This window comes from Thunnus maccoyii, chromosome 21 (assembly GCF_910596095.1).
Source record: "Thunnus maccoyii chromosome 21, fThuMac1.1, whole genome shotgun sequence".
Classification (NCBI taxonomy): domain Eukaryota; kingdom Metazoa; phylum Chordata; class Actinopteri; order Scombriformes; family Scombridae; genus Thunnus; species Thunnus maccoyii.
The window spans coordinates 466,718-484,407 of NC_056553.1; the positions used below are offsets into that span (position 1 = coordinate 466,718).

General features: G+C 40.3%; 2 protein-coding genes and 1 long non-coding RNA gene across 4 annotated transcripts; all 3 read left to right on the forward strand.

Annotated features, from left to right (window-relative positions):
- Positions 1 to 4,333, forward strand: LOC121888127 (tripartite motif-containing protein 16-like protein). The gene is made up of 2 exons (XM_042399503.1): positions 1 to 26; positions 1,436 to 4,333. The coding sequence occupies exon 2, from the start codon at positions 1,597 to 1,599 to the stop codon at positions 3,130 to 3,132; it is 1,536 nt and encodes a 511-aa protein (XP_042255437.1). The 5' UTR covers positions 1 to 26; positions 1,436 to 1,596; the 3' UTR covers positions 3,133 to 4,333.
- Positions 4,334 to 4,471: 138 nt separating this feature from the next.
- On the forward strand, positions 4,472 to 9,413 carry LOC121888140. 2 transcript variants are annotated; one of them, XR_006093148.1, is made up of 4 exons: positions 4,472 to 4,556; positions 5,990 to 6,134; positions 7,923 to 8,000; positions 9,267 to 9,413. It is a non-coding gene; the product is annotated as an uncharacterized LOC121888140 (long non-coding RNA). The 2 variants fall into 2 exon arrangements; XR_006093147.1 differs by lacking the exon at positions 9,267 to 9,413 and having other exon boundaries at positions 7,923 to 8,128.
- A 69-nt stretch (positions 9,414 to 9,482) lies between these two features.
- LOC121888135 (leucine-rich repeat-containing protein 30-like) lies at positions 9,483 to 15,148 on the forward strand. The gene is made up of 7 exons (XM_042399512.1): positions 9,483 to 9,626; positions 9,756 to 9,887; positions 11,724 to 11,837; positions 11,990 to 12,124; positions 12,197 to 12,330; positions 13,937 to 13,985; positions 14,982 to 15,148. The coding sequence occupies exons 1-7, from the start codon at positions 9,483 to 9,485 to the stop codon at positions 15,129 to 15,131; spliced, it is 858 nt and encodes a 285-aa protein (XP_042255446.1). The 3' UTR covers positions 15,132 to 15,148.
- The last annotated feature ends 2,542 nt before the right edge of the window (positions 15,149 to 17,690 follow it).

Sequence of the window (17,690 nt, forward strand, 5' to 3'; positions counted from 1 at the left end):
TACTTTATCTGATCGACTTTGACAGAGTGAGTTTGACACCCTTCATTAATTTCTCCACATTTAAAAACTTAATTTTAGTATAACTATCTGAAATCCTCTGCTTAAAAACACATTGACATTGAAGAGTTTACTCTGAGAAATATTGAGAGATTAATAAAGGAAACCATGTAAATTTCAGACCAGTCATATCAAGGAAATGCTCCTTGACTAAACATTCAAAAACTATAGACTTCAGATCATTTATCATCATTGATGAACCTGACAAAAAAAACATTATATCGTTTTTAAACAGTACTTTGCCTCAAAAATCATCACAATGTCTGCTAGTTTTCCCTTCAGCTGTGCTGCTCCTGTGAGATGTGGGCAGGTAGAAGTTGGTATAACACCTGTTGCCAGAGCTGTTTCCTCTGTTGATTCTTGTTTGAGGACAGGATGTGGTTTCAGTTTTTGGAAACAGAGCACATTAGTGAACCGACTGATGCTGCCACAGACTGAAATGTTACGTTCTGATTGAAGGATGAAAACTTTCATCTTCTGACTTTCTGGATGGTAGTTATGTTAGTATACTAGTATCACCTGTGTCTGATGAGCAACATGAATTTTCTAGGTTGAACTCTTCCTTCAGTGAAGATCATATTTATATGAGTCTTCAGATTGTTATTAAGGGTTAAACTCTCAGTGTCAGACTGAAGCTGCTCCTCTTCCTGGAATGACGGTAAACCTGATAACTCCTCCCTCTGCTGCCTGCTCTTAAACACACCGAGCTCATCTCTGTCCACATGTTTCCTGCTTCTCAATGAAATATGAATCATTTATGTAGTTTAGACTAAGCAGCAGTGAAATAAGAGGTTGTCAGACTCAGCGTCATCTGGAGCAGCAACAACATTAAAATACAGTGTGTAAGCAGACATTTACACATCACTCATCCAACACTCTGAAAGGGGCCATTCAGCACTTTTTATCTTGACTTCATTCAGAGTTTGAATTCAGGATTGTACAGGGGTTTTACACTGTGTTCTTGTTTTCGGCTGAAGTAAAGGATTACGTTTTTTTTCCATCGTTGCTTGTTCTTATCTGACTGGAGTCATTCACTGTGACCTTTGTCCTTTAATGATACTGAACAAAGGTTGAAGCTCAAATGATGCCATTAAACATTGTTACAGCCCAACTGTAATATGTTGAAGAACTTCTGTTGAAATCCTCTTTCTTATTATGTCAGAAAGTCTTCTTAATCATTGAAGTTACAAAGAGGGTTTTATCAGCTAAACACTGTTTTCAAATTTCAAAAACTGCTCTCTACTAACTTTGCCACACGACTGAGTCTCTTTACTAACAAAGTCAGTAAAAATGTAACATTTACTGCCCCTGTTCCTGAAACCAGTAAAGTCTGATAACTCCTCCCTCTGCTTTCTGTGCTCTTTCACATATCTTCCAGCTGACGGCTGTGAACAGCAGCAGCTGACCAGCGTCCTTCACTACAGATCAGCAGGTGAACCTGAACACAAGAACCAGAGTTTAGTTTTGGATCACAGCTCAGCTTTTATCTTTTGTGAGGAAGTGAAACTCTCAGACGTTCAGTGTCCCTGAGAAGTGAAAATGGCTCAGCAAGGAGTTCAGCTGGATGGAAGGAAGTTCTGCTGTTCGATCTGTCTGGACCTACTGAAGGATCCAGTGACTACTTCCTGTGGCCACAGCTACTGCATGACCTGTATTCAGACACACTGGGATGGAGAGGATCAGAGGAAGATCTACAGCTGTCCTCAGTGCAGACACAGCTTCATACCAAGGCCTGTCCTGCTGAAAAACACTATGTTAGCAGATTTAGTGGAGGAGCTGAAGAAGACTAGACGACAGACTACTCTAGTTGATCACTGCTATGCTGGACCTGGAGATGTGGCCTGTGATGTCTGCACTGGGAGGAAGCTGAAAGCCACCAAGTCCTGTCTGCAGTGTCTGGCCTCTTACTGTGAGCTCCACCTCCTGCTTCACTATGGAACTTTCCTAACACACCAGCTGGTGGAAGCTGCAGCAGAAAGGACTGAGAGGCAGAGAGAGTTCGAGGTGAGTCAACAACAAATCCAGCAGAGAATCCAGGACAGAGAGAAAGATGTGAAGCTGCTTCAACAGGAGGTGGAGGCCGTCAGTCGCTCTGCTGATAAAGCAGTGGAGGACAGTGAGAAGATCTTCACTGAGCTGATCCATCTCATCCAGAAAAGAAGGTCTGATGTGAAGCAGCAGATCAGATCCCAGCAGGAAACTGAAGTGAGTCGAGTCAAAGAGCTTCAGGAGAAGCTGGAGCGGGAGATCACTGAACTGAAGAAGCTCTCACACACAGAGGATCACAACCAGTTTCTACTCAACTACCCCTCACTGTCACAACTCAGTGCATCTACAGACTCATCCAGCATCGATATCCGTCCTCTGAGATACTTTGAGCATGTGACAGCAGCTGTGTCAAAGCTCAGAGATCAACTACAGGACATCCTGAGGGAGGAATGGATCGACATCTCACGTGCAGAGACTGAAATGGACATTTTACTGCCACAACCAGAACCCAAGACCAGAGCTGAGTTCTTACAATATTCATGTCAAATCACACTGGATCCAAACACAGCACACAGAAAGCTGGTGTTATACCAGGAAAACAAGAAAGTGAGATCTGTGATAAACGAACAGTCATATCCTGATCATCCAGACAGGTTCACTGACCATCCTCAAGTCCTGAGTAGAAAGAGTCTGACTGGACGCTGTTACTGGGAGGTGGAGTGGACCGACACAGGAGTTTCAATAGCAGTCGCAGACAAGAATATCAGCAGAGAAGGATTTGAAAGTGACTTTACAGAATATGACAAGTCTTGGGCATTAGAATGTAAAGGCTATGGGTATGTATCCATTTATTGTGAAAGCTATGGGTATGTATTCAAACATAACAGTATGAGCACTGACCTCACAGGTCCTCGTTCTTCCAGAGTAGGAGTGTACCTGGATCACACAGCAGGTATTCTGTCCTTCTACAGTGTCTCTGAAACCATGACTCTCCTCCACAGAGTCCAGACCACATTCACTCAGCCTCTCCATGCTGGAATATGTGTGCCTTCTTACCATTATAAATCCACAGCTAGGTTTTGTTAGTACACTGGAGCAGTTAAATCACTAATTTGTGGTATAAAGTGTGTAGAAACAACGTTAAGTAAAATGTTTGTTGTTGATGACGTGGTCGATGTGGTATATATGTGCTTGTATATATGAGCGGTTTGACAAATGAAGTTTGTTTATACAGGAAGGAAAATTGTACATTGTAGAAGCCTTTACTTTCATTCTGGGTATCAAATTTAAAGTTAAGAAAGGGATATAAATATTTGGGCTTTTATGTTGATGATCATATAGATTTTATCAAGGTATATCAGCTGTCTCTGTCTGCAGGCAGGTCACCAGGGGGAGTTATTGGTAAAGTTAAATCAATCAGAGACATTGGTTTCCTTAGTCAGACAGTTTCAAGCTTGTGTTTATTTTTTGAGGGGGCATGGGTTCATCACATGGGTTAAGTGACGTTTATGACGTGTTGTAAATATGTGTTTGATGATCAGTTCTGTCAGCTGGAGATTTTGTATCTTTGAGGAAAAAAGTTTCTTAAAACTTAAACATGACGGTCAAATGAGATGTGGAGGAAACCAAAGCTGTGCACTTATATTGAATATTTCACAGAACATTACGTTTATTACAATTTATCAAAGAATTTGTTCTCAGATTAGAGCTGGTGTTTGTCTGGTGTGATCTCCAGGAAACAGAAAATAATTTGTTGTTGTTTTTAAGTTTCTTGAATTTTTGTTTGATGACAGAAAGGAAACAAGAGAGTTTGTGGATACGAATGACACTCAGTGACTGACATGTTTGAAAAAGAGACTTTAAATCGTCACGATTTGGTGAAAGGAGGAGAGTCAAATCCTTGTATCAGGAAGAGCAGGATGATTATTATGATTCTTTATGATTATATTGTTGTTATGTTCTTGTTGTTGTTGTGTTATTGTTGTTTGGTTGCTGCCGTGGATTCGCTGTGATTTCTTTAGATTGATCTGTGAGCAGCACAGCTGGAGGCTGTTGGACTGGAATCTCCTACGATCCCATGAAGGCACGACACTCAGATAAATACATTCAGTCATTCATAGAGAGAAAGACGTCTGAACAGCAGATTTGTAGCTCAGAGAAGTTGTTGTTTTAAGATGAACAGATATCACCGTGATTTATTGTTGTTTCTATATCACTGCATTTTGACTTTTAGTTAAACTGTTTCTGTCGAAGCTGTTTGCTTTTACATTCATTCAATAAAGTTTATAACCTGCAGTTAAAGTAAAAGCCTTTTAGTCATTTTTATATCAAAGTCCATCAGATCTCCTGCAACATTTTCATATTTGTCTCCTTCTACTGTATGCGTGTGTCTGCTGTTTCAGGACAAATGTTGTAACGTAACGTGTAACGTGTAACGTGTAACGTGTTCTGTTTTTATTCCATTTCATCAGGACTCATCTCCAGGATCAGAAGTCTGAAACAACAGGCTTGTATGTTTGATTGTTTCTTTGATTTAAGCAGCTAAAACATTGAGGCATCATCTTAGTTTTGGCTCTTTCTTCTTCTCCTCAGTGTCTCAGAGTGAAGATCAACACTGAGGAAAAAGAAAGAGTCATAGTTTAGAGTAAAAGTCAAAGGAAGCAGCAGTTTGACTGGTAGACCGATCCTGTTGTTAACTCAACTCCTTCAGTGTGTAAATTCGCTGAGCTGGTAGTTTGTTGGTTTGGACAGCAGGTGGTGCTGCTGCATCAACAATGAGCTCAGACTCCACACTCTCATCACAGTGGGCTGCTGTTATAACTAAACTGTATTTTATTCAAGTTCTAGTTCTTGTTAAGACAAAATGAAACATCTCACAACTTTGTTCTTTTGTTGACTGAAAAAAGGAGTTTATGGTTTTTCAAAGTAAGTCATTCAGAGGAAGTATTGTTCTTATATATCAGTGTCTTAAGTCAAGTATTGTCTCAGCTCTAGTATCAAAACACTTCAAGTGACTGTAGAACAGACACTGAAATGAAATGAAATCGGACATCAGCTCTGCTGCTACAAACAGATGAATGAAGGCTGATAATTAACTGCTCCAGTTTCACACTGATGGGAGATATTATTAGACTGAAATTAGAAGGTGTTACATTCACCTCTACAGGACATATAATACCTCACACCTGTTTGTCCAGCTGTGAGAACCAACACCTGTTAGTGCTGAAAGAAGAACTCAGATCCTTTAGTGAAATAAAATGATTTGAACATTTATTGAAAAATCACTATTTGGTGGAGCTGTTAACAACTCATAGACATCTGAAATGTGACCCCGTCTACACTGTGGGTCGATGCAGTGAATATGTTTCACTACATGTTTTTACTGCTTCTGCTCACAGGTCAGTTCTCATCTGAAACTGTAATTAAAAAGATTATATTTATTTATGATAAATATATGATGGAACTCAGGTGTAATGAACATTTTTCACTCATTCCAGTTCACAGTTGAATTATTAAAATCCACCTGCTTGTCCATTTTTCATCCATCAGTTAAGTGTTCTGGTGTGTAATGGATATTACAGCCTCAGGGGGGCGCTGGCAATGCTGCTTCTCCTCTCTAATATAGATTTCTGCTGGTTGGTGTTTTGTTTTTCTGTACAAATAAACAGTAAAACAAACGACCTGATTGGTCAGTCTGGTGACAGGAGGTCCTCCTCAGAGTTCACAGTGTGAGAGAATCTGCTGCTGACAGCAACACAACCAACCAGCTGACTGACTGACAGCAGCAACTGTGTGTGTGTGTGTGTGTGTGTGTGTGTGTGTGTGTGTGTTGGGGGCTGGTCAAAGGTGAGGTCTAGTTGTCTGTCAGTGCTCGGCCTCAAATAGAGTTTCCTCTCTCTCTTTTTCTGAACACAATCTTAACTTCATCGTGTTCACTTTACAGTCAGTCAGTCAGTCAGTGGATTCATCAATAAACTGATCAGTCAGTTAACAGAATACACCGAACAACCATCAACCAACATACAAACTCCAGGACTCTTTGATGAATCAAACCTCTGGATGGAGACTGAAGTTTCGACTGATAACATGTAAGAAACGATTTGTGTCTCCTGTTTTTCTACAACTGTGCTGCATTAATGATGAACTCCGTGTTCAGTAAACAGTTGTTGTTGTCAGCAGAGCTGGAAAGTAACTAAGTACAATATGAGAGTATTTCCATGTGATGCTACTTTATACTTCCACTCCACTACATTTATTTGACAGCTTTAGTTACTTTTCTTTGCATGTGTCATGTTTTAAATAATATCTGAAAATATACTGATATATTTACTAACATTAATATTCTCTTTTTATTGTTGCTCTGCATGCTTTTAATATATAAATGATCTCAATAACTTTGTCATTTTAAATCTTATATTATTTCACTTCTTTTAAATCTTATATTCTTTTTTAGAGTTTGACATCTGATGAAAAAAAGCACATTTGCAACAGCAATAGCAACAATAGTGATAACACCTTTATTCATATAGTACTTACAAAACAAGTAATAGTAAGTGTTTTACATAAGATTTAAAAGGACAATAAAAAGCTACTGTAACAATGAATAAAACATTATAATAAAATGATAAAATACAACAAAGGATAATAAAACCAATAGTAAAATCAATAAAAAGCAAGTCTAACATTGTGACCTAAAAGAAGACACTGTGTTAGCTTCTCTGATCAAGGAACAAGGTTTAAAACTGTCCCAGTTACATAAATGAATAACTCAATCACCCAGCATGCATTGCACAAAGGAAATACAGGACTCACCTCAGAAATCATAACAAACCTTTAAATTTGTTTAGTTTAATTAGCAAAAACATTCTGAAGCCACAGTTTCATTGTGATGCATATTCGTCATTTTTAGTATGAAATAGTAAAGTATGTTCCTTTCTTGTAAACTAATAGTATCTAGTGCATCCTGTGTGCAGTTATGTGTTTTGTAGAGCATGTTGTATGGACATTGTTTAGTTGAAGGAATATGCAGGTGAGAGATGTTTGATCATTTACATCTCGTCGCTTTTATCTAAAGCGACTTACAATCAAGGCAAAACAGTCAAACATCAGTGACTCAAAAGAGCTGTGATACAGATTCAGGTGACACTTTATTTTACATCTTCTTTAATTTTACACTGATTTCCTGGAAATTTTCTGAGTAACTTGCAGGTATTTAACGGTTAATTTTTAGGTCAGTTTACAGAGAGTTCGGTACAAATTATTAGAAACAACTTCAAAAAAGTGTTAATTTGGTTTAGTTGGTCACTTTTTCTTTAACTGACATAAAAATACTACTTTAAAATCTCTATAACAACCACATTTACTGTTATACCAAATTACACAAACCTTTCAAAAAATGTCCTCAGGATTAACAGTTACACAGCAGCTACTTTTAGGAAATTATTAACAAAAATTTGGGGGAAAAAATGTTAATGTATAATTTGACACACAAACCTACACACTAAAACTAAATGTTTTATGTCAGTTAAAGAAATGTCAAAAGTCTACTTTACTAAGAAATTTTGAAAAAGAACAGCTACGTATGAACCCAAATAGCCTATTATGTCCTCACTGACTGAACCAACTTAACACTTTTCTGTTTTTTCTTGTAATTTGTACCAAACGTCCTAAAATTAGTCATTAAATATCTGCAAATTATTTATAAAAAATTACAGGAACTTAGTATAAAATTAGGGGACCTGTAAAATAAAGTGTTACCCAAATTCTCAAGTAGCTAACAAGGTTCAGGTGCAATAAGAAAGAGCTAGACAGAAGGTTTTCTTTTGGCAGGAGGAAGGGTTGAGATTAAATCGTAGTTTTCATTTCTGAGCCTACAGGAGAGACAACAGAGTCCTTCCTGCGAAGAGTCACGCCTGAAGACGAGGTCCTCATTTCAGAGCAGAGACACAACAGCTGTGTGTACGGTACAATAACATCAGACAGTAGACTAACATCTGTACAGTACAGTAAAATTAGACAGTACAGTAACATTAGACAGTAGAATAACATCTGTACAGCACAGTAACATTAGACAGTAGACTAACATCTGTACAGTACAGTAACATCAGACAGTAGACTAACATCTGTACAGTACAGTAAAATTAGACAGTACAGTAACATTAGACAGTAGAATAACATCTGTACAGCACAGTAACATCAGACAGTACAGTAACATCAGACAGTAGAGTAACATCAGACAGTAGAGTAACATCAGACAGTACAGTAACATTAGACAGTAGAATAACATCTGTACAGCACAGTAACATCAGACAGTACAGTAACATCAGACAGTAGAGTAACATCAGACAGTAGAGTAACATCAGACAGCACAGTAACATCAGACAGTAGAGTAACATCAGACAGTACAGTAACATCAGACAGTACAGTAACATCAGACAGTACAGTAACATCTGAACAGTACGGTAACATTAGACAGTAGAGTAACATCTGTACAGTACAGTAACATCAGACAGTAGACTAACATCTGTACAGCACAGTAACATCAGACAGTAGAATAACATCTGTACAGCACAGTAACATCAGACAGTAGAGTAACATCAGACAGTAGAGTAACATCTGAACAGTACGGTAACATCAGACAGTACAGTAACATCAGACAGTAGAGTAACATCTGTACAGTACAGTAACATTAGACAGTAGAGTAACATCTGTACAGTACGGTAACATTAGACAGTAGAGTAACATCTGTACAGTACAGTAACATTAGACAGTAGAGTAACATCTGTACAGTACAGTAACATTAGACAGTAGAGTAACATCTGTACAGTACAGTAACATCAGACAGTAGACTAACATCTGAACAGTACGGTAACATTAGACAGTAGAGTAACATCTGTACAGTACAGTAACATCAGACAGTAGACTAACATCTGTACAGTACAGTAACATCAGACAGTAGACTAACATCTGTACAGTACAGTAACATTAGACAGTAGAGTAACATCTGTACAACAGACTAACATCTGTACAGTACTATAACAGACAGTAGAGTAACATCTGTACAGTATTACAGTATTACAGTAACATCGGACAGTAGAGTAACATCTGGGCATCTGGACAGTGAAACAACATTAGATGGTAGAATAAATGTGGACAGTAGAATCCACCTGGATGGTCAAGTTGAATTCACTGTAAACACATGAATTTCCTCTGGATAGTAGAATCTTATCTGGACGGGTGGATTCGACATGGACAGTAGAATCCAGTAGAGTCTGGGCAGGAAAGTTCTGGTCATTCAAGATCTCAGTTTGGACTTCAGACGGAGTGATCCAATACAGAGAAGAGGAGCTGAAGGAGACACGAGAGGAAGAAGAGGACGAGAAGAGGCCACAGGAGGAGAGGAAGCAGGAGACAGTGGGGGGAGGAGGGAGGGAAGGATGGGGGGAACAGTGTGTAAGGAGGAGGTGAAGGAGGAGAAGAGGAGGAGCGAGGACAGTCTGACGTCAGCGGACAGAATCCGACGGTACACCATCAAACAGTTCGGATACAACGTCCTGAGTCTGGCTCGCCGAGGACTGAAGGTACAGCAGCTCGTCCAGCAGGAGTACAACTAGAAGTAGTACTAGAAGTAGCAGCGGTACTAACAGAAGTAGGAATCACTGTAGCAGCAGGTCTAACCTTGGTCTCATCTTCTTCTTCTTGTCGTGCAGGAGGTCCCAGCTGAACTGTGGGAGCTGTTGGAGTTGGAGAAGCTGAATTTGTCTCTCAACAATCTGAAGGTTCTTCCTCCTCAGCTGGCTCAGCTCACCAACCTGGTGGTCCTCAACCTGTGGGGCAACCAGGTGAACCTCCCGCCTCCTGGGTTTCTTCTCGTTTCCTGCTTTGCTGCCTGCTGTTGCCTGTTTTTCACTTCTCCTCCAGTGTCCATCTATAAAACACAGTCGGCATAACAATATGAATGTATGAGTAAAATGTCCAATTCTTTTTTGAGAAAGCAAAGGCATTAAAATAGATAAATAAGAAAACTGAAGAACCCCATCAAAATGAATAAATACAAGTCCTGCTCTCTTTATTTTAAGTGTTCATTTTTTCATCAAGAGGGAGCTTAATAGTCCATCTGACTCGACTCTCCAGAACACACAGAGATGGAAACAACAAAAATGTACAATTTTTCTTTCCTCATTACTGGAGATACTGGTAACACTTTATTTTACAGGTCACTCAATTTTCTACTAATTTCCTGGAAAGTGTCAGAGTGGGAGCAGGTACTTATTTCTTAATTATGAGGACATTATCCAGAAAGAGTGGTGCCACTTGGTACAAATTATAAAATGGGAAAAAGGTTACTTTGGTTGAGTTCTAGTTTCATATGTAGTTTTTACAACATTTTTTAGTTTTAGTTAAGTAGTTGCTGTGTAACTGTTCATTCTCACATAATTTGGTAGTACATGGGAAATGCTCATTTACAAGAGAATATAATAATATTCCAATACTAATACAAACTAAGTATTTTCAGTCATTTATTAAGAATTTTTGCAAATTAACACCTAGAAACACAAATTATAATAAGATTGTACATATCAACTGAACCAACTCAACACTTTTTCCGTTTTTTCCTATAATTTACAATCACAAATTTCCAAGAATTTATCATAAAATTAAAGAAGCTGTAAAATAAAGCATTACCAAGATACTTTACAGGAGGATGAGCTTAACCAACAAAATGTGAAACTGAAATTTCCACTTTCTTACCAATTTTTTTTTTAACAAAACCACCTTCCCATCACAGTATATACTGATATAGCGCTCCTATGTCCTCATTACATTGAATACATTGATCCAAAATATTTGGTTCAAAGTTGTGTAATTTACATACAGTAATATTTTTTTTCATTTATCACCTTTAATATAAAAAATAAATCTAGTGTTAATAGTCAGAACTTGTAAATGCAAATAATTATTTATTATCTGTGTAGTAAAGGAATGTCCTGCTACAGTTTCCTGTTTGTTAGCTCAAATTAGTTTTTATAAATACTTGTTTTTTATGTAAATGCTGTTTTTTGTTAGCTTAAGTTGCATTAAAAATAATAAAAAAATGCAAATGTTTTTACAGTTTTTCAGAAGAGTATTGGTACAGTGATTTAGTGCTGCCCTTCCATTAAGTATTCCTGGATCCTGCATTTCCCATAATGCAACTAAATAGTGTCTTTCATTAGAAACCCGAGCCTCGTAAACAGCCATGTTTTTAAAAGTCCACAACTCCAGATAGTAACGCAGACTTTCTACACAAGGTGAGCTAAACTTGATGACATCACTATATCATTATGGTTAATTTGTCAGAGTGTCACAATTGTGGAATAACCCTTTAAATCTCTCTTTAATGTCATGAGACTGAGGCAGCAGCAGAGTGTTTCCAGGCTGAGGTAAATGTCTGTCAGAGTGCCTGTGAGCAAGGCAGTGACGCCCTCAGCAGCTGCGCTGTCCTCTGGATAAATAAAGGTTATAATCTCCTCTCTAATCCACCAGGATCCAGTTTCTGTCCTTACTTCACCTTCCTCCTCCCTCCTTCAACCTTCAGTCTGAGAAACAACACCAGCAGGGTAAAACGCTGCTGGTGCCCCCTACAGGCCTCAGTGTTCATTACAGCCATTGTTTGTTTGTTTGTTTGTTGTGTGCAGCTGAGCAGCCTGCCGGCAGAGATCGGACAGCTGAGGAGACTCCGAGTTTTATTTGCTTACAGAAACAGACTGACTGAAGTTCCTGAAGAGTTGGGAGCCTGTACACAGCTGGAGGTACTGTTGGAAATACTTTTAATGCTATGAATACTTCTGCTGCCACTCACCGGTTCTGATTACATTATTTTCAGACTTTCAAAGTCAGACTTAAAGACTTCAGCGCAGTTTGTTCCTTTCCTCATCTGTCTGACAGTATGTGTGTCTCTCAGGTGTTGAGTTTAGCCAACAACCAGCTGTCCTCGCTGCCTGCTTCTCTCTCCAACCTGACCAGACTGAGGAAACTCAACCTCAGTCACAACCTCATTGCTCACATCCCGGGCTGCGTCTACAACATGAAGGCTCTGGTACGTCAGGTTTCCACGCAGTGAGCGACTGGTTTGTGTGTCCACTCTCACCTCACTGATCTGTCCCTACAGGTGTTCCTACACCTGGCCTGTAACCGCCTGGAGAACCTGGCAGAGAACATCCAGGCTCTGGTGGAGCTCAAGATCCTCATTGTGGAGGGAAACAGCCTCCACTCTCTACCCAAGGCCATCTGCCATCTGACCAGGTAACATCACCTCACCAGGTAACACCACCTCATTAGGTAACTAACCCCACCTCACCAGATAACTCCACCTCACTAGGTAACACCATCTCACCAAGTAACCCCATCTCACCAGGTAACCCCATCTCACCAAGTAACCCCATCTCACCAAGTAACCCCATCTCACCAGCTAACACCACCTCACAAGGTAACACCATCTCAGCAGCTAACACCACCTCACAAGGTAACACCACCTCACCAGGTAACACCATCTCACCAAGTAACTCCATCTCACCAGGTAACACCATCTCACCAAGTAACACCATCTCACCAGGTAACCCCATCCCATCAGGTAACACCATCTCACCAGGTAACACCATCTCACAAGGTAACACCATCTCACCAGGTAACCCCATCCCATCAGGTAACACCATCTCACCAGGTGACCCCATCTCACCAGGTAACCCCATCTCACAAGGTAACACCATCTCACCAGGTAACACCATCTCACCAGGTAACCCCATCTCACAAGGTAACACCATCTCACCAGGTAACACCATCTCACCAAGTAACTCCATCTCACCAGGTAACACCATCTCACCAAGTAACCCCATCTCACAAGGTAACACCATCTCACCAGGTAACCCCATCTCACCAAGTAACTCCATCTCACCAGGTAACACCATCTCACCAAGTAACTCCATCTCACCAGGTAACCCCATCCCATCAAGTAACACCATCTCACAAGGTAACACCATCTCACCAGGTAACCCCACCTCACCAGGTAACACCATCTCACCAGGTAACACCATCTCACCAGGTAACCCCATCCCATCAGGTAACACCATCTCACCAGGTAACCCCATCTCACCAGGTAACCCCATCTCACAAGGTAACACCATCTCACCAGGTAACACCATCTCACCAGGTAACCCCATCTCACAAGGTAACACCATCTCACCAGGTAACACCATCTCACCAGGTAACCCCATCTCACAAGGTAACACCATCTCACCAGGTAACACCATCTCACCAAGTAACTCCATCTCACCAGGTAACACCATCTCACCAAGTAACTCCATCTCACCAGGTAACCCCATCCCATCAGGTAACACCATCTCACAAGGTAACACCATCTCACCAGGTAACCCCATCCCATCAGGTAACACCATCTCACAAGGTAACACCATCTCACCAGGTAACCCCATCCCATCAGGTAACACCATCTCACCAGGTAACCCCATCTCACAAGGTAACACCATCTCACCAGGTAACACCATCTCACCAGGTAACCCCACCTCACCAGGTAACACCATCTCACCAGGTAACACCATCTCACCAGGTAACCCCACCTCACCAGGTAACACCATCTCACCAGGTAACCCCATCTCACCAGGTAACACCATCTCACCAGGTAACCTCATCTCACCAGGTAACCCCACCTTACCAGGTAACCCCACCTTACCAGGTAACCCAATCTCACCAGGTAACCCCAACAGATACACATGCCCTGAGGTAATCTACTTTTTTCAACACTTTGAACATGTGTTATTACCTGAAATTAATTCATTCAATATGATCACTGCATCACATCTTGATTTGATTGATGTGATTGATTGATCTCTTTCAGGTTGGAGCTGCTGAATCTGGACTTTAATGATATTAAGGATGTTCCGCAGGTAAAGATTTACAGACCAGCTGCAGTGACACTTTTCAAACATTAATAAATCTGTTAACTGTTGAAGTCAGATTAGTGATTTATGAACAGCTGAACAGGTGATGAACAGGTGATAAACAGGTGATGAACAGGTGATAAACAGGTGATGAACAGGTGATATAAGGAGTGGAACAGGTGATAAACAGGTGATGAACAGGTGATAAACAGGAGTGGAACAGGTGATGAGCAGGTGATGAGCAGGTGATGAACAGGTGATAAACAGGTGTGGAACAGGTGATGAGCAGGTGATGAGCAGGTGATAAACAGGTGATAAACAGGTGTGGAACAGGTGATAAACAGGTGATGAGCAGGTGATGAACAGGTGATAAACAGGTGTGGAACAGGTGATGAGCAGGTGATGAGCAGGTGATAAACAGGTGTGGAACAAGTGATGAGCAGGTGATGAGCAGGTGATAAACAGGTGTGGAACAGGTGATGAGCAGGTGATGAGCACGTGATGAGCAGGTGATAAACAGGTGATAAACAGGTGATGAACAGGTGATAAACAGGTGATGAGCAGGTGATGAACAGGTGATGAGCAGGTGATGAACAGGTGATGAGCAGGTGTGGAACAGGTGATAAACAGGTGTGGAACAGGCGATAAACAGGTGATGAGCAGGTGATGAACAGGTGATGAGCAGGTGTGGAACAGGTGATAAACAGGTGTGGAACAGGCGATAAACAGGTGATGAGCAGGTGATGAGCAGGTGATAAACAGGTGTGGAACAGGTGATAAACAGGTGTGGAACAGGTGATGAGCAGGTGATGAACAGGTGATAAACAGGTGTGGAACAGGTGATAAACAGGTGTGGAACAGGTGATGAGCAGGTGATGAACAGGTGATAAACAGGTGTGGAACAGGTGATGAGCAGGTGATGAACAGGTGATAAACAGGTGTGGAACAGGTGATAAACAGGTGATGAACAGGTGATGCTGATAACAGTGATGATGTGTTCAGGAGATGCACCAGTTGTCCCGGCTGGAGAAGCTGGCCTGCCATCCTCTGGATAAAGGACTCCACATTGTCCACAACCCGCTGCTGAAGCCTGTGAAGGAGGTGCTGGAGGGGGGGCTGAGCGCCCTCTTCAACTACCTGAGAGCTGTGTAGAGGCAGGGGTGGTGCTTTCCAACTACCTTTGAGCTCCTTAGAGGTGGGGGCGGGGCTTTGAACTACCTTTGAGCTGCTTAGAGGTGGGGGCGGGGCTTTGAACTACCTTTGAGCTTGCTAGAGGTGGGGGCGGGGCTTTTAAACAGCTGAGAGCCCTTGAGAGGTGGTGGCGGGGCCTTTAACTACCTGAAAGCTCATTGGAGGTGGGGGGCAGGCTTTTGAACTACCTGAGAGCGTGTTAGAGGTAGACCAGACTTTTTAACTACCTGAGTACTCATTAGAGGTGGGGCTGTGCTTTTTGACTACCTAGGAGCTGGTTAGAGATGTGGTCTGGGCTTTTTAATTCCTGGGGGGCTGAAACTACCTCAAAAAGATAGAATAGATAGATATTAGAGAAATATTTATGTAATGATGATGAAGATGATGCAGAATTCTGTATTTTTTTTAAATTCTAATCTTGTGTTTGTGTGAATGAGACAGAGATTTGGTTTATACAATAAACAGTGACATCATCATATATGTTTCTGTTATGATTTATTTAATACAAACACAAAGCAGATGAACCATCAGTGTGCTTTCATAGCTCCTGCAGGTCTGAAAACCTTTAGAAATACACTAAATGTGTGTGGACACCTGAACATAACCTCCACATGTGATTGTGACTCATTCTCACAATTTCAGACTGTCCTCCACATGTTGCAACGTAGCTGCCAGGATTTGTCCCAGTAGTAAGATGTTGGACGTGGCTGAGGTCAAGTTCTTACACCCACACTGGGAGAACTATTTCTTCATGGAGTTGGCTTTGTGTCATGTTGAAACAGGAAGGATAAACACAAACTGTAACCTAGAACAACCAGGACACACAGATCCAGAACAAAAGGACACAAACGTATGTAAAGTATATACAGGTTTGTCCAGTGGTGGAAAACTAACTACATTTACTCAAGTACTGTAGTACAGTTTAGAGGTACTTGTACTTTACTTGAGTATTTCCATGTGATGCTACTTTCTACATTTCAGAGGGAAATATTGTACTTTCTACTCCACTACATTTATTTGACAGCTTTAGTTACTTTTCAGATGAAGATTTGACACAATGGATAATATAACAAGCTTTTAAAATACAACACATTGTTAAAGATGAAACCAGTGGTTTCCAACCTTTTTGTCTTTTGACGTCTTACAAAAAGCAGTGTGTAGTCGGGGTCACATTTCACATGTCTATGAGTTGTTAACAGCTCCACCAAATAGTGATTTTTCCCTCTAAACTTCTCACATGCTTTCATTTCAATAAATGTTCAAATGATCCAATATTTCAGCAAAAATCAAAGATTAGAGAAAAAGTCCAAAAAACTGAAAACAGATTTGTGTATCAGAACTTTGTTTTTTCTTCTTTCCTCTCCCATTAATCATCTCACCACCCCTCAGATTTATCTGCTGACCCTTTGGAGGGGCCCGACCCCTAGGTTGGGAACCACTGGACTAAACTAGCTAACTGTATATAAAGTAGTGTAAACTAGCTCCACCTCCAGCAGCTACAACAGTAACATGCTGCTCTAACACTGATGCTTCACTATTAATAATCTAATGATGTCATATATAATAATATATCAGTCAGAGGGACCAAACCACTACTTTTACTGCAATACTTTAACTACATCAAGCTCATAATACTTATGTACTTTTACTGCAATACTTTAACTACATCAAGCTCATAATACTTATGTACTTTTACTGCAATACTTTAACTACATCAAGCTCATAATACTTATGTACTTTTACTGCAATACTTTAACTACATCAAGCTCATAATACTTATGTACTTTTACTGCAATACTTTAACTACATCAAGCTCATAATACTTATGTACTTTTACTGCAATACTTTAACTACATCAAGCTCATAATAAATGCAGGACTTGTAATGGAGTATTTTTATGTTGCTGTATTGGTAGTTTTACTGCAGTAATCTAGTTTACATTTCAAACCTGTAATCTGAAAACAAACATCTGATAAAATCTATCATGAGAACGTAACACTGATTTTTTTTTAACCCTCATTCCATTGTGTTCTATTGAAAAGCCTTTTTTTCTTTATATTTTACTGAAACTTTATGGTTGTTTTCTATTAATTCTGTGTTTTTATACTGAACATGTTGTTGCTTCTAGCAGTGTTGCATCAGTAGAGGTTGTTCCTCAGGCGGTCCTGTAGAGGGCAGCAGAGAGCAACAAATCAACTGTGAATGGAGAACTGTGTTCCAGCTGCAGCCACATCACTGAAACACACACAGAGCTGCATTTATTTACTGAGCGTTCATTTGTCACGTGATGCCATTTAAAGGTTCAGTCAGACACACTCTTCTACAGCAGCTCAGCGACGACGTTAAATATCTGCAGGAAGTGTTGCACACACAAAATATAGTATATTTAAATGTATATTAGATGAAACACTACATTCTACCACATATTTCTCCCAGTAGTAGAAGATGTTTATGCCCTCCATCCATCCATCCATCCATCCATCCATCCATCCTGTCATTCGTTCATTCCTCCTTTATTTA

Excerpts from the sequence above, each read along its gene's own strand:
- LOC121888127 (XM_042399503.1), top strand. The coding sequence starts at position 1,597 with ATGGCTCAGCAAGGAGTTCAGCTGGATGGAAGGAAGTTCTGCTGTTCG.
- LOC121888135 (XM_042399512.1), top strand. The coding sequence starts at position 9,483 with ATGGGGGGAACAGTGTGTAAGGAGGAGGTGAAGGAGGAGAAGAGGAGG. Across the intron at positions 11,838-11,989 it reads GAGCCTGTACACAGCTGGAG|GTGTTGAGTTTAGCCAACAA; the intron begins GTACTGTTGGAA and ends TGTGTCTCTCAG. Across the intron at positions 13,986-14,981 it reads ATATTAAGGATGTTCCGCAG|GAGATGCACCAGTTGTCCCG; the intron begins GTAAAGATTTAC and ends TGATGTGTTCAG.